General features: G+C 48.5%; 1 protein-coding gene across 5 annotated transcripts in view; it reads right to left on the bottom strand.

Annotated features, from left to right (window-relative positions):
* The window catches only part of frmd4a (FERM domain containing 4A), an 810,443-nt gene that overhangs the window by 36,384 nt on the left and 756,997 nt on the right, over window positions 1-17,062 (bottom strand). For all 5 annotated transcript variants that reach the window (XM_070897082.1, XM_070897085.1, XM_070897084.1 and 2 more), the window contains 3 exons: window positions 7,091-7,319; window positions 5,712-5,768; window positions 2,581-2,818 (listed from right to left, as the gene is read on the bottom strand). In XM_070897082.1, the coding sequence (XP_070753183.1) occupies window positions 2,581-2,818; window positions 5,712-5,768; window positions 7,091-7,319 (524 nt within the window). The remainder of the gene's footprint in view (window positions 1-2,580; window positions 2,819-5,711; window positions 5,769-7,090; window positions 7,320-17,062) is intronic.

Here is a 17,062-nt window from a genome sequence, read left to right as displayed (position 1 = left end):
CTTCACAGCCAGTCAAGTACCCTTTGAACCACTGTTGTAATGTACGGAAAGGTTTAATATAAGGAGCAGCGAGAGATTGTAGAGGGAAGTGGTCGGTGCTCAGGGGAAGTGTGAGTTCGGGGCAAGGGGCCCAGGGACAGCACGGGCCCAGCCCACACTGTGCGATATGTGAGCGCACTGGGTCCGTGCAGTAGACCTGGTCTCCAGTCGTCTTGGTTAACCCTTGCCACTGGACCAAGACCTCGCTCTGTCAAGCCCGTGTGGTGGCTGGTGTGCAACGGTCACCCCACGTTAAAACAATCCACCCACAGGCATCTTCCACCCTTCAACATGTAGTTCGGGTCCTTCATTGAAACACCTGGAAACTCATCCCTTTTTCTGGCGTGGAAGCAAGTCATCCTCGCTTCGATGGTGATGATGATGATGATGATGTTAAGGAAAGGTGGCAGCCAATTTTCACACAGCAAGCTCCCACCAACTGCAATGCGGTAAAGGACCAGATACTCTCTTTTTAAAAAAACAAAAAGTGATGCTGATTGAGGGATAACTGTTGGCCAGAACACCGAGGATAAATCCCCATCAGCCATGGTCGTATTAAATGGCGGAGCAGGCTCGAGGGGCCGCCTGGCCTACTCCTGCTCCTATTTCTGATGTTCTTAACTCGTTTAGTTATGTAAGTGAATGAAGAGCGATGGAAAGATTGAGCAGTTTTTGGTGGCCAGGAGACCTGGTGAATCCTTGCGCTTCCTCACACAGTGCCGAGGGAGTTGATGGAACCACAACAAGACGACTGTGACTGATCCCAGAAGGATAGTTGTATTTCTTTCAATAGTGTGACAATAGACCCAATCCATTATCCCCGTGCTGGAATAAGATACATTCGATAGGATGGCATTAGAATAGATGCAGTCCCATCACAGTGTCTCCACAAACTCATTCTATTGCAGTCTGATGGCACCAGAATAAGATACATTCTATTAAGTTGGAGCTAGAATGCGTGCATTCCATGTGATAACAGAAAAATAAATATCATTATGTCATAAATTGCCTTAATGTCAACCGTGGCTCAGTGGGCAGCACTCTCTCTCGCCTCTGAGTCAGAAGGTCGTGGGTTCAAGTCCCACTCCAGGGACTTGAGCACAAAAATCCAGGCTGACACTCCAGTGTAGTGCTGAGGGAGTGCTGCACTGTCGGAGGTGCCGTTGTATATCCTTCCTTACATTTACTTCTGATGGACAATGGTATGTCCAATCAACAAAGCAGATAGAATATTGAACTATATAAAACAGTAGAACCTCTCGGGTTTCCTTCCTCTTTATATCTTTACGAAGGAGGTCGAGCGCATTGTACACAGCTCTGGCCAGATCTCACCTTCAGTACTACATACAGTCCTGGTTGCCGGGACACAAGAGTTACATGCAAGCGCAGGAGGCAATGCAGATTCGAGCCACGGCACTGATCCTTAGTGTCAAATGTTCTCAGTTATGAGGGAAGACTGGACAGACCTGAGCATTTTGGCCTTAGGTGTCAGCCGTGGCTCAGTGGGCAGCTCACTCGCCTCTGAGTCAGAAGGTGGTGTGTTCAAGTCCCACTCCAGGGACTTGAACACACAAAAAAATCCAGGCTGACATCCGGGGCAGTGCTGAGAGAGTGCTGCACTGTCAGAGGGGCAGTACTGAGGGAGTGCTGCACTGTCAGAGGGGAAGTACTGAGGGAGTGCTGCACTGTCGGAGGGGCAGTACTGAGGGAGTGCTGCACTGTCGGAGGGGCAGTACTGAGGGAGTGCTGCACTGTCGGAGGGGCAGTACTGAGGGAGTGCTGCACTGTCGGAGGGGCAGTACTGAGAGAGTGCTGCACTGTCGGAGGGGCAGTACTGAGGGAGTGCTGCACTATCGGAGGGGCAGTACTGAGGGAGTGCTGCACTGTCGGAGGGGTAGTACTGAGGGAGTGCTGCACTGTCGGAGGGGCAGTACTGAGAGAGTGCTGCACTGTCGGAGGGGCAGTACTGAGAGAGTGCTGCACTGTCGGAGGGGCAGTACTGAGGGAGTGCTGCACTGTCGGAGGGGTAGTACTGAGGGAGTGCTGCACTGTCGGAGGGGCAGTACTGAGGGAGTGCTGCACTGTCGGAGGGGCAGTACTGAGGGAGTGCTGCACTGTTGGAGGTGCCGTCTTTTGGATGAGACGTTAAACCGAGGCCCCGTCTGCTCTCTCAGGTGGATGTAAAAGATCCCATGGTACTATTTTGAAGAAGAGCAGGGGAGTTATCCCCGGTGTCCTGGGGCCAATATTTATCCCTCAATCAACATCACTAAAACAGATGATCCGGTCATTATCACATTGATGTTTGTGGGAGCTTGCTGTGCGCAAATTGGCTGCTGCGTTTCCCACATTACAACAGTGACTACACTCCAAAAAAAGTATTCCATTGGCTGTAAAGTGCTTTGAGACGTCCGGTGGTCGCGAAAGGCGCTATATAAATGCAAGTCTTTCTTTCATTCTTTGTGTTATTTGAAATGAAGTTGAATTCTGCCCCTAATGATGCAGTGCAAGCTCAGACTCTTCAGTGCTGGTGCGACTGACCTGGAGTGGCTGTGAGAGGCACGTTTCTTGACCTTTTCGTATGGTTCGTCTAACGATGACTCTTTCCACATTTTTGGTTTAATGGGGGACTTGTCGTAGTCGCTGCGATGGTAGTGGAGCTGCCGTAATCCGTCCAGAGACTGCGGGGGAGGAGGTCTCTGATGTGAGGGTGGGCGGGGAGGGAGACCTTTGTGTGGAGACTGCATTGGCGATGAAACACTGCTAACGTGACAGTCTTCTGCAAAACAAAGACACAAAAGAACATAAGGATTAGGAGCAGGAGTCGGCCATTCGGCCCCTCGAGCCTGCTCCACCATTCAATAAGATCATGGCTGATCTTCGACCTGAACTCCACTTTCCCGCCTGATCCCCATATCCCTTGATTCCCCTCGAGCCCAAAAATCTATCATAAGAACATAAGAACATAAGAATTAGGAACAGGAGTAGGCCATCTAGCCCCTCGAGCCTGCTCCGTCATTCAACAAGATCATGGCTGATCTGGCCGTGGACTCAGCTCCACTTACCCGCCCGCTCCCCGTAACCCTTAATTCCCTTATTGGTTAAAAATCTATCTATCTGTGACTTGAATACATTCAATGAGCTAGCCTCAACTGCTTCCTTGGGCAGAGAATTCCACAGATTCACAACCCTCTGGGAGAAGAAATTCCTTCTCAACTCGGTTTTAAATTGGCTCCCCCGTATTTTGAGGCTGTGCCCCCTGGTTCTAGTCTCCCCGACCAGTGGAAACAACCTTTCTGCCTCTATCTTGTCTATCCCTTTCATTATTTTAAATGTTTCTATAAGATCACTCCTCATCCTTCTGAACTCCAACGAGTAAAGACCCAGTCTATTCAATCTATCATCATAAGGTAACCCCCTCATCTCCGGAATCAGCCTAGTGAATCGTCTCTGTACCCACTCCAAAGCTAGTACATCCTTCCTTAAGTAAGGTGACCAAAACTGCACACAGTACTCCAGGTGCGGCCTCACCAATACCCTGTACAGTTGCAGCAGGACCTCCCTGCTTTTGTACTCCATCCCTCTCGCAATGAAGGCCAACATTCCATTCGCCTTCCTGATTACCTGCTGCACCTGCAAACTAACTTTTTGGGATTCATGCACAAGGACCCCCAGGTCCCTCTGCACCACAGCATGTTGTAATTTCTCCCCATTCAAATAATATTCCCTTTTACTGTTTTTTTCCCAAGGTGGATGACCTCACATTTTCCGACATTGTATTCCATCTGCCAAACCTTACCCCATTCGCTTAATCTATCTAAATCGCTTTGCAGCCTCCCTGTATCCTCTACACAACCCGCTTTCCCACTAATCTTTGTGTCATCTGCAAATTTTGTTACACTACACTCTGTCCCCTCTTCCAGGTCATCTATGTATATTGTAAACAGTTGTGGTCCCAGCACCGATCCCTGTGGCACACCACTAATTTCCAACCCGAAAAGGACCCATTTATCCCGACTCTCTGCTTTCTGTTCGCCAGCCAATGCTCAATCCATGCTAATACATTTCCTCTGACTCCGCGTACCTTTATCTTCTGCAGTAACCTTTTGTGTGGCACCTTATCGAATGCCTTTTGGAAATCTAAATACACCACATCCATCGGTACACCTCTATCCACCATGCTCGTTATATCCTCAAAGAATTCCAGTAAATTAGTTAAACATGATTTCCCCTTCATGAATCCATGTTGTGTCTGCTTGATTGCACTATTCCTATCTAGATGTCCTGCTATTTCTTCCTTAATGATAGCTTCAAGCATTTTCCCCACTACAGATGTTAAACTAACCGGCCTATAGTTACATGCCTTTTGTCTGCCCCCTTTTTTAAACAGAGGCATTACATTAGGCTGCTTTCCAATCCGCTGGTACCTCCCCAGAGTCCAGAGAATTTTGGTAGATTATAACGAATGTATCTGCTATAACTTCCGCCATCTCCTTTAATACCCTGGGATGCATTTCATCAGGACTAGGGGACTTGTCTACCTTGAGTCCCATTAGCCTGTCCAGCACTATCCCCCAATGATAGTGATTGTCTCAAGGTCCTCCCTTCCCACATTCCCGTGACCAGCAATTTTTGGCATGGTTTTTGTGTCTTCCACTGTGAAGACCGAAGCAAAATAATTGTTTAAGGTCTCAGCCATTTCCACATTTCCCATTATTAAATCCCCCTTCTCATCTTCTAAGGGACCAACATTTACTTTAGTCACTCTTTTCCGTTTTATATATCGGTAAAAGCTTTTACTATCTGTTTTTATGTTTTGAGCAAGTTTACTTTCGTAATCGATCTTTCCTTTCTTTATTGCTTTCTTAGTCATTCTTTGCTGTCGTTTAAAATTTTCCCAATCTTCTAGTTTCCCACTAACCTTGGCCACCTTATACGCATTGGTTTTTAATTTGATACTCTCCTTTATTTCCTTGGTTATCCACGGCTGGTTATCCCTTCTCTTACCGCGATCTCAGCCTTGAATATACTCAACGACTCAGCATCCACAGCCCTCTGGGGCAGAGAATTCCAAAGATTCACCCCCCTCTGAGTGAAGAAATTCCTCCTCATCTCAGTCCTAAATGGCCGACCCCTTATCCTGAGACTGTGACCCCTGGTTCTAGACTCCCCAGCCCGGGGGAAACATCCTCTCAGCATCTACCCTGTCAATCCCCCTCAGAATCTTGTATGTTTCAATGAGATCACCTCTCATTCTTCTAAACTCCAGAGAGTATCGGCTCGATCTACTCAATCTCTCCTCATAGGACAATCCCCCCACCCCAGGAACTAATCTAGTGAACCTCTGTTGCACTGCCTCTCAGGCAAGTATATCCTTCCTGAGATACAGAGACCAAAACTGTGCGCAGTACTCCAGGTGTGGTCTCACCAAGTCCAATTGTAATAAGACTTCCTTACTCTTGTACTGCAACTCCGTTGCAATAAAGGCCAACATGCCATTTGCCACCCTAATTGCTTGCTGTACCTGCATGCTAACTTTCTATGTTTCCTTTGCAAGGACACCTGAATCTCGCTGTAAAATTACTTTTAATAAGTCAACATGATATTTTATAAAGGGTGGCTGCAGTTATGGAGATCAGCCAACACGTGACTCTGTGTAAGGAGCAACTCACCATCCTCAAGGACCAAGGCATCCGACAGTGAGCTGTCTTCTGAGCCAATGTTTGCTTCTGTGGGGAAATCACAAAAAAGTATATGACTCTGTAGTTAAAGCTACAGGAAGGATTAACCCAGGCCTGGCTTGATCAGCGCTTGCTGGGGCTGTCAATTTCCACCCCTTACATTCCTGATCTTGACTCTCATCATCATCACATCATCGAACGAGGATGACTTGCTTCCACATGAGTTCACAGATGTTTCAATGAAGGACCCGATGTTCCAGTCCTGAACTCCAGTTGAGGGGGTGGAAGATGCCTGTGGGTGGATTTTTTTAACGTGGGGTGACCGTTGCACACCAGCCACCACACGGGCTTGACAGAGCGAGGTCTTGGTCCAGTGGCAAGGGTCAACCAGGACGACTGGAGACCTGCTCTGCCGCGTTTCCTACATTACAACAGTGACTACACTTCAAAAGTAATGCATTGGCTGTAAACCGCTTTGGGTCACGGACACACACACAGATCATTCCGGAACTTACCAGTCAGGTGACCTGTTCCCTTTCTTTGTTATGAACAGCACTGGCTGCAGTGCTACAGGAGTCCACAGATGGAGCTATATATATTACAATCAGGGACACGGTGTTACTGGGCAGTAACGGCCGGGCTGGCTGTGAGGCGAACCGCTGTTTCGTGGACATTGTCAACCACTTCACCGGGCTGACGGAGGATTTCCCGCAGTTTCCCAACAAGCTTGACCCTACCGCTGTTGAGAAATGGCAGGTGGATACAGGTCCGTCCCCAAAGGGATAGAAATCATATTGGGGGGCGATTCTAACCCGACTCGCCCAGCAGAAACCTGGCGGGCGGGCGGTTAAAATCGCCCCGGGCTCTTACCTGTCCGACAGCCGCCACGATCACAACATCTGCGATTTTAACCCGTTCCCCTGAGCGGGCAGCAAGGACAGACGCCTGGAGCCAACAGGGTCCTTCTTTACACGGGCATGGTGCGTCCCAATGACATCATTAAGACCCGACTGTAATTTTAACCCAGGCCTGAGCGGGGAGTCCGCCCAGAGTTAAAATCGGGGCCTAATAGAGTTTCCCGTTCACGCTAATGCACCTTCCAATTTCTCTTATCTGTACAAGTTCTCCTACGTTACAACAGTGACTACACTCCAAAAGTACTTAATTGGCTGTAACGTGCAAAGTCTCTTTCTTTCTTTCTTTCTTTCCTTCCACAAATGTACTGGTTAAGGCGTTGACGTGGAATTCCTTGGTGTTCTGTTGATACTGTTCTGATTAATGACTTGTTTTAAAATAGCCCACAAAGAAATCATAGATAAACGCGTTAAACAGCACGGAATGTTAAATCTTCCAGAAACATCACAACTCACCCTCGATGATTAAGGATGCCCTCTGCGTGGGTTTTTTCCCCGACTTGATGCGGTATTCATTGATGGCGTTTTCAATGTCCTGCAGTTTTTTAAGTGCGTTTAAGTAGGACATCTTTCTCTGCTTCTTCATCTTTTTGCTGACATTGGGGTCACTGGCTAGGCGGCGAGCTGCCTCAGTGATCTGGGACTGAATGGCAAACTCCCTCTCCAGCCGTTCCAGTTCAACCTCCTGCAGGGCAAAGGAAAACTTCAATCGCATTTTTCTCTCTAAAATCCCGGAAATAAAAATGGGGGTAGAAACATCACTCTCTCGTTCACACGCGGCGATTACACAACCACCATCTGGGAGTGTGTGGTTTATTTAAAAAAACATTCTTTACAGTGGAAGGAGTTTAAACAAATGTCAACCGATACGGAAACCAAGGGGTAGAAATTGCCCACCCCCGCCTGAAACGGGGCACAATCTCCCCTTTTAAACGTTTTTTTTTTTGGAAATTCGTAGCCAATCGTTCCAATTCTTTGTCAAATCACAAACGCCAGAGGTCACCTTGCACACGCCAAGGATCACTCTGCGCCAATGCTCTTAGCCAAAAGGCCTAGAGCCACTGCACCGTTCCTGGAAGTACTGCAATACCAGGTTCGTGCCATGGAGGTGGATGGGTCAGGTCCCCCACACACCTCCGTGGAGGTGGATGGGTCAAGCCACCCCACCCACCTCCTGTTTCCAAAAAAGCAAGCATATACCTTCCTGATCCAGGGAGAACCACCCGGAGGTCATGGTGGCTACTCCCCTGTCAGGTCAGTTACGCATGATCTTAGCCAAAAGGTTTTAAACGTTTTCCTCCACCGCAACCCATGTGTCACGCTGACGCATCACAATATGTCTTCAGTTAAAGAGGAAGGCCACTGCGAGTTCTGTATCCTTTTTAAGTAGGGAGGGTTTCGGCCGGGCCAACGCCTGGCAACCGAGTGGGGGGGGGGGGGGGGGGTTCCAGACTTCCAGTTGGTGGCCCAGCCGAACCCGGGGGCGTAATTGTTGGGCCGACCTGGCAGTCAGTCGGCAAAAAAAAATAAGATGGCGGACGCGGCAGTGCACCCGTCCCTTTAAGGGCGGCCGTGTCGCCATGGCGCAGATAGCTGTCGGCGATGGGGCCGCTCCCACGGGACGTTACCGGGAAAGGGTTAAATTTCCCGAGGGGATCCCTGCCGGTCGGTAAGGGGTCGGTGCGGGCGGGAAAACGGGCGGAGCGATCCCGGGCACCGCTCCAAATCTCACGTCGGGCAACTTACAAAATGGCGGGCCCTCCGCGGAGACTCGGTGGCCATTCCGCGCCGCCCCGTGATTACCACTTTCGGACGGCCAGAGGCTTCATCGGGAGGGGCAATTTCGGCCCCAAAATATCGAGATATCCCGGTCAAAACCAACACAACCATCCCTCAACGAGAAAGATGAACATTTTCAGTTCTCAGAATCTGTTCCTTGAATCTATTTTTGTTTTAAAATATTAACGGTGATTGAGGAAGCAACCAAAGACACCACAGAACTACTATATAATATATAAGCAAAATACTGCGGATGCTGGAATGTAAAATAAAAACAGAAAATGCTGGAAACACTCAGTGGGTCTGTGGAGAGAGAAACAAGAGTTAATGTTTCGGGTCTGTGACCCTTTGTCAGAACTGGGAAAGTTCGAGATGTAGCAGATTCTTAAGGAAGTGCGGGGGCTGGGATAGGGGGAGGGGAAGAAAGAACAAAGGGGGAAGGTCTGTGATAGGGTGCAAGGCAGGAGAGATCAGAGAGACAAAAGGGATGATGGGCAGAAAGGAGATGGTAATGGGGCAAGTTAGGAAACAAAAGATGAGTCCAGAGAGGGGGTGAATGGCGGAATCATCTCCAGCTGCCACGGGAAAGATAAAAAAGCAGGCAGTGGGTTTGTAAAAGAAAGGAAAAAAATAGAGCAGAGGTTATGGTCTGAAATTGTTGAACTCGATGATGAACAGTATTATTTTGGCTGGGTAGTGAAAAAATATTATACGGGGTTAATAAGGGGTACTTTTCTGAACTGGGCACAGGGTGTTGAGAGAGCTCGACTCTGCATGTTGTGAAATAATTCTACCTTACAATGTCTTTAGAAATAAGAAATTAGCTTCTTTAAAAATTCTACCTTATAACTTCTTTAAAAATAAGACAAGCTAGATTTGGAAATCCTAGCTATGAGAGAACTCTAGCCTTCAAGGGCTGACCCTGGATAAATAACTTTATTAACTTCTTAAAACAGTTCAATTGTTGAAATAAGCAGTCAGCCTGAATGGCCTAATCTGGGGTGTTCATCTTAAACAAATGGCATCTGTCCTCTTGACCATAGATGGTAAACTGAACAATCAACACACTCGTCGGTTCAGTTGAATTAGCAAACGTCAAGTACCTATTGCATAAACAAGACCAATTTCTTGAGACCATGGATAAGTTATTGGATAACTTTTTAAAAATGATACATCATGTAACAAGCACTCATTGCACAAACATAAATGGTTAACTCACAATAGCCATATATTGATACAGCAGCAAGGAATGCAAGGGTCAGCAAGAAAATAACTAGTGATAATTAACTTGATCAATAAGAGACCTTTTGGAACACAACCGAAAAGGGTATAAATGTTGAAGGCTCGAATAAGAAAGTTAGACTTGCTTTAAACGGGCATTAGCTTTTCTCGACTACAGAGCAAGGCACAAGGCACCGTGTCTGCTCTGTGGTCTTCTACTTTTCCACTTCTCGGGGATTGAAGGTAACTGCTACCTTGATAATTGATGGATATCCTGCTTAAACTATTTTAAGAACTGTAATACTGTAACAAAGTTTAGATTTAAAAGAAAGATTCTTGACTAGAAATAAGACTGTATTTTTCACCATTTTTTAGAACTGTTAACGTTGCGATTGACTGACTCACCAACTGTAAATTGTAGATCGGTTCTTTAAATAAACCTCTATACATGTTTGAATTGTCTCTCATGGTCTTCTGTATCACTAACTCGCGGACCACATCTCCGTACACTCTTTTGGTGAAGAGGTATATTACTGAGGAGACCCCTGGACCCTTGCAATATCCGGGACATTATAATCTGCCTGAAACTTGCTAAAAAGTGCTATTTGGAGGACGGCAACATCCTGGATTTGTTCCTTTCTTAAGGACATAAGAAATAGGAGCAGGAGTCGGCCATTCGGCCCCTCGAGCCTGCTCCGCCATTCAATAAGATCATGGCTGATCTGATCATGGACTCGGCTCCACTTCTCCGCCTGCTCTCCATAACCCTTTACTCCCTTATCACTCAAAAATCTGTCGATCTCCGCCTTAAATACATTCAATGACCCAGCCTCCACAGCTCTCTGAGGCAGAGAATTCCACAGATTTACAACCCTCAGAGAGAAGAAATTTCTCCTCAGTTTTAAATTGGTGGCCCCTTATTCTAAGGCTATGTCCCCTAGTTTTAGTTTCCCCTATCAGTGGAAATATCCTCTCTGCATCCACCTTGTCGAGCCCCTTCATTTTCTTATAAGTTTCAATAAGATCACCTCTCATTCTTCTGAACTCCAATGTGTATAGGCTCAACCTATCTTCATAAGTCAACCCCTCATCTACGGAATCAACCTAGTGAACCTTCTCTGAACAACCTCCAATGCAAGTATAGCCTTCCTTAAATATGGAGACCAAAACTGTACGCGGTACTCCAGCTGTGGCCCCAGTAGCAGAACATCCCTGCTTTTATACTCCATCCCTCTTGCAATAAAGGCCAACATTCCATTGGCCTTCCTGATCACTTGCTGTACCTGCATACTAACTTTGTGTTTCATGCACAAAGGACCCCCAGGTCCCTCTGTACTGCAGCACTTTGCAATTTTTCTCCATTTAAATTATAATTTGCTTTTCTATTATTTCTGCCAAAGTGGATAACCTCATTTTTCCACATTATACTCCATCTGCCAAATTTTGCCCACTCACTGAGTCTTTGCAGATTTTTTGTGGCCTCCTCACAATTTGCTTTCCCACCCATCGTTGGTATCATCAGCAAACTTGGCTACATTACATTACTTTAGGGAAGGAAATCTGCCGCCCTTACCCGATCTGGCCGATATATGACTCCAGACCCACAGCAATGTGATTGACTCTTAACTGCCCTCAAGGACAATTTAGGATGAGCAATAAATGCTGGCCTTGAATTTAAAAAATGGCCAGGCCCATCTCTGCCTGATCTAGACCAGTGCCTCAATGTAGTGCAGGACATCGTGTCTTAGTGCCCACCTCAAAATAAAACTATTTAAAACCAGAGTCTTGGGGAAGTGTGGGACATTCTGTTTCAGTGCCTGACACTTCTTTAAAACCAGTAATGTGAGAGAGCGTGGGCCCAGAATGCCACAAGTCCTGATCAGCAGCGACCAGTCACTTTAAGCTGGCATTATGGGCATAATTCCCAGGGCAGTCTGGGAGCTCGCCATGTCACGGTGTGGGACAGGTGGATGGCTCACCCCCAAACCAAATATTTCTCCCCCTTTGTGTCCGGGGTCTGCTTCAAAACCAGCGGCCGAAGGCAGAGCAAGATCAGCCAGAATGGCGGAGCAGGCTCGAGGGGCCGAATGGCCTGCTCCTAATTCCTATGTTCTTATGTAAGGCACTTCATGGAAATACCCAACCCAGACTCACCTGGAAAGCATTGCATCATTAAGCTGAAAGGCTGTCCGCTGCAATAACAATCAGTACTAATTACCGGCATTACTATTAAACATTGCATTCTTGATCAGGTGAGACAAGTCCAAATTCCAGTCTTGGACAAGGAGTGAGTTTGCCAGTTACATCACTGGGGTGAGTTGGGGGAATAGATGGGGATGGGGGTTCTTTCCCACACCCTGGAATTCCAGTGAATGAGTAAGATTGCTACGTTCACTGGGCATGTGGGCTGGACCCAGGATCTAAGTAGGATAGTATGGATAGTGCTGTAATATGTGCACTCGTGAGCACGCTCACAGGTTTGTAGAACTGTTGCACTGTGAGTGGCTTAGCCAATCACGTGATGTTCACAAGACTCAATAAAACCCCAGCCAGTTGGGTTCGGGGGATCCACAATGAGGCAGGTGGTTGTGAGCCTGGTGGATGAACTGGTAATGTGTAGTGTGATTGTTAAACCTTTGCTAATAAACCAACTAGTTCTTAATAGCAATATGTTGTTATGAATTCTTAAGCAAAGAACCCACGAAGCAAATACATTGCAGCGGAGAACGATAATAACTGTACAACTGCAGCAAGACTCCTTTCCTCTTGTACTCCAACCCCCTTTCAATGAAGGCCAACACACCACTTGTCTTCCTAACTGCTTGCTGTACCTGCAGGCTAACTGTGTGTGTCAGGGCAGCGTCGGGCTCAGTTATACCGAATAACCTGCGACCGAGGTTTCACTGTGCACCGGGACAACGGTGAGGAACCAGAGCGTGGCCTGTACCCGTGGAACTACCCCCCCGCCCCCCCCAGCATTGAGTGGTACCCTCAGCAGAGAATCAGCGGGGTGGGAGTGACAAAACTGCTTGCAACACGCTGCTCCTTGGCTATATTTCATTAAAGGCACAGCGATAGTTACTGGTTAACTTGCAGAAGGAAAAGTCGATCTGGCTCCAGATCTCATCCTCCTGGCTTGCAGGGCTCAATATCGACACTCAATCGGAAATGCGTCATGTGAGAACTATTCTCTGCTGGGCGTTGTTTCATTTTCAGTGTCAGTTGTGGCTCAGTGGGCAGCACACTCGCCTCTGAGTCAGAAGGTTGTGGGTTCAAGTCCCACTCCAGGGACTTGAGCCCAAAATCTAGGCTGACTCTCCCAGTGCAGTGCTGAGGGAGTGCTGCACTGTCGGAGGGGCCGCCTTTCAGATGAGACGTTAAACCGAGGCCCCTTCTGCTTGCTCAAGTGGACATAAAAGATCCCAAGGCACTATTTCGAAGAAGAGCAGGGGAGTTACCCCTGGTGTCCTGGCCAATATTTATCCCTCAATCAACATGACAGCAAAACAGATTATCTGGTCACTGTCACATTGCTGTGTGTGGGAGCTTGCTGTGCACAAATTGGCTACTGCATTTCCCACATTACATCAGTGACTACATTTCAAAAGTACTTCATTGGTTGTAAGGCGCTTTGGGACGTCTGGTGGTTGTGAAAGGCGCTATATAAATGCAAGTCTTTTAAAAAAAAACAGTTTGTACTGGCATCTGAAAGTCTGCAGACAGTAGGGTCTAGAAAGACGACAGGTTTGGCATCTGTGGTGCTCTCCTGAGCATTGGAGAACCAGTCTACATCCTCACCACAGTCCAAAACTAACACTGTTCTTGGTACCCTGGGGAGAGCTAACACGTTGATTCAAACAACCATACATCATGTCTAAGGCCTACAAGAGCGGGGCACTGCAGATTTTATATTCCCACTGTGCCGTGAAAACAGGTTAGTTTGTTCATTGGATACAAATGTTTTACAGCGTTCAAACTATTTTATTCAACATGGAACTTCAAAAAAAGTCATTCTCCCCCTTCTTGTCCTGAAGACAGTGACTCCTGATTGGGGCTGGCTCCACAGGCAACAGACACTGCCCCCGCCCCCGTACCTCACACTCAGTTCCATCATTCTTCAATGATTGAACCCAGAGAGTGAGGGGTGAACCTTAACGCCCAAAAACGGGTGGCTTGGGGGTCGGGTCAGATGCTAAAATTGAAACTGGCCTCCCAGCCGCCCTCTTCCGGGTTTCACGGAGGCTGGGCAAGAGGTGGGCAGCCAACCTGTGGCCAGGAAGCGCGTTGGCGATTCAAATATTATAACTAGGCTGTCTTATACCCTGTCTTATGGGTTTAACCCTGGCTGGTCGGCACACTGCTGTTTGTGGGAGCTTGCTGTGCACAAATTGGCTGTTGCATTTTGCACATTACAACAGCGACTGCGCTTCAAACAATACCGCATTGGCTGTAAAGCGCTTTGGGACATTCGGTGGTCGTGAAAGACACTGTAGAAGTGTCTTGCTTTCTTTTTAGGCAAACATGGCAGACAATTTGCGCACAGCAAGCTCCCACAAGCAGAAATTATGAGTCCATCTGTTTTTAGGGGGCGCTGATGAATGAAGGGTAAATGTCGGCCAAGCCACTGGGAAGACTCCCCTGCTCTTTTTTGAATAGCGTCACGCAATGTTCGCCGTAAGCGGCTACAAGGGAACATTGGCACCGTGGGATCTCTTATATCCGTTTCAAGAGGCAGACGGATCCTGGGTTTAACGTCTCATCCGAAAGATGGCCCCTCCGACAGTGCGGCGCTCCCTCAGTACTGCCCCTCCGACAGTGCGGCACTCCCTCAGTACTGCCCCTCCGACAGTGCGGCACTCCCTCAGTACTGCCCCTCCAACAGTGCGGCACTCCCTCAGTACTGTCTCTCCGACAGTGCAGCACTCCCTCAGTACTGCCCCTCCGACAGTGCGGCACTCCCTCAGTACTGCCCCTCCGACAGTGCGGCACTCCCTCAGTACTGCCCCTCCGACAGTGCGGCACTCCCTCAGTACTGCCCCTCCGACAGTGCGGCACTCCCTCAGTACTGTCTCTCCGACAGTGCAGCACTCCCTCAGTGGTGTGCCGAAGCTGAGATTACGTGCTCAAAGGCTGGAGTGAGACTTGAACCCACAACCTTCTGACTTGGGGGTGACGATACTGACCCTGAGCCAAGCCAGCTTAGACTGGACTGTTAACCAGATACAAAAAAAAGTTCATATTGCGTTGCTATGTCCCACAAACGACAACAGCTTTGTGCTTGCTGAATCTGTTCCTCCAGAATAAAACAAAACCACATGCCTGCCTTTGATTAAGTCTCTTATTGCCGAGCAACGATTCTGTTGACTTAATTGGATGTGGATAATAAGAGAAGGCAGCCTCTGTGAAAGACACCACATGCAAGAGAAAGTGCAACGAGAAGCTGAGATACGGGAGCTGCAGGACTGATAGCGGCTCGACTATGAGACAATGGAGCGACTGTGAGCTTCCTCACTGTCCCACAACTCACCAACATCGTCCGGCAGCACAGGGCGGGCCAGCGTCTGGCTGGGCGGGGGGGGGGCCATTCAAACAATCGCTTCATTAATACTCCTGAAGACACACGCCCCCCCCAGCTCCCCCCACAGCACCACAAAACGCACCCTGTCCCTTCCAACCTTGAAGCCATCCGAAAATAAACTCGGCTCAACAGTAATGGGTATTGTTTTTTTCCTGTTTGCATTTTGCCGAGGTGATTTGAGCCTCTTGAGTATCCCCAGGTTTAACCGACTCGCATTGGCTCCCAGTTAAGCAACGCCTCGATTTCAAAATTCTCATCCTCGTTTACAAATCCCTCCATGGTCTCGCCCCTCCCTATCTCTGTAATCTCCTCCAGCCCCACAACCCCCCGAGATGTCTGCGCTCCTCTAATTCTGGCCTCTTGAGCATCCCTGATTATAATCGCTCCACCATCGGTGGCCATGCCTTCTGTTGCCTGGGCCCCAAGCTCTGGAACTCCCTCCCTAAACCTCTCCGCCTCTCTCTCCTCCTTCAAGACGCTCCTTAAAACCGACCTCTTTGGTCACCTGCCCAAATATCTCCTTACGTGGCTCGGTGTCAAATTTTGGTTGATCATAGCTCCTGTGAAGCGCTTTGGGGATGCTTTGCTACACTAAAGGCTCTATATAAACGCAAGTTGTTGTTGTTAGGACCGTTTCCGAATTCAGCAGCTGGGTAATGTGCGAAGCTGCAGATGACGAATGAACAGAACTTCCCCCCCGCTCACCCACCAGCCTTCAATGAGCAAGCGGCTGTTCGTGTGGTCAGACATACAATTTAGATTACTTTGCTGTTTATTGCTAACCCACCCTTCACTTATCCGATGGTATTTAATGCTGAGCAGCACAGAGCTTAAAAACTCTACACAGGCCAGAAAAAATACAGCACATTCCCCAGAAAGCATGAACTGGGACTGAAACACTCGTGTCCCATCTGTATTCAAAATTCCTCATTTCCCCAGAGTGTGTTTTACTCCAAGTTCCCCACAGCTCTTCAGCCAACATTTAAAGAGGGACTGTCGCCATCAGTCACCCCTCTTTAAAGTCTAAAGTGCATAAAAGTATCATTCACTGTAACATTCTTTCCAATTACTATTCACTTTAATGCAATTTAACGCAGTTCATGCTGATGGTATCACTCGGGGGGACTAGATTAAAGCCTGACAGTGCAAAGGGTCTGCATCCATGCCTTTGTTACGTCCAAACTTGACTATTCCAACACGCTCCTGGCTGGCCTCCCATCTTTCACCCGCCATAAACTTAAGCTCATCCGAAACCCTGTTGCCCCGTGTCCTAACTCGCACCAAGTCCCACTCACCCAGCACCCCATGTGCCCCGTGTCTGAACTTGCACCCAGTCCCACTCACCCATCAACCCCTGTGCTCACTGCCCCATGTCCTAACTCACACCCAGTCCCACTCACCCATCACCCCCTGTGCTCACTGCCCCGTGTCCTAACTCGCACCCAGTCCCACTCACCCATCACCCACTGTGCTCCGTGTCCTAACTTGCACCGAGTCCCGCTCACCATCAGCCACTGTGCCCCGTGTCCTAACTCGTACCTAATCCCACTCACCCATCACCCCCTGTGCTCGCTGCCCCGTGTCCTAACTCGCACCAAGTCCCACTCACCCATCACCCCCTGTGCTCGCTGCCCCGTGTCCTACCTCGCACCCAGTCCCACTCACCCATCACCCACTGTGCTCCGTGTCCTAACTTGCACCCTATCCCACTCACCCATCACCCCCTGTGCTCGCTGCCCCCGTGTCCGAACTTGCACCCAGTCCCGCTCACCCATCACCCACTGTGCTCGCTGCCCCTATGTCCTAACTCACACTGAGTCCCGCTCACCCATCACCCCCTGTGCTCGCTG

Source organism: Pristiophorus japonicus, chromosome 13, assembly GCF_044704955.1.
Source record: "Pristiophorus japonicus isolate sPriJap1 chromosome 13, sPriJap1.hap1, whole genome shotgun sequence".
Classification (NCBI taxonomy): Eukaryota; Metazoa; Chordata; class Chondrichthyes; family Pristiophoridae; genus Pristiophorus; species Pristiophorus japonicus.
The sequence above is the reverse complement of the archived record's forward strand: the minus strand, read 5'-3'. Positions and strand labels throughout refer to the sequence as shown.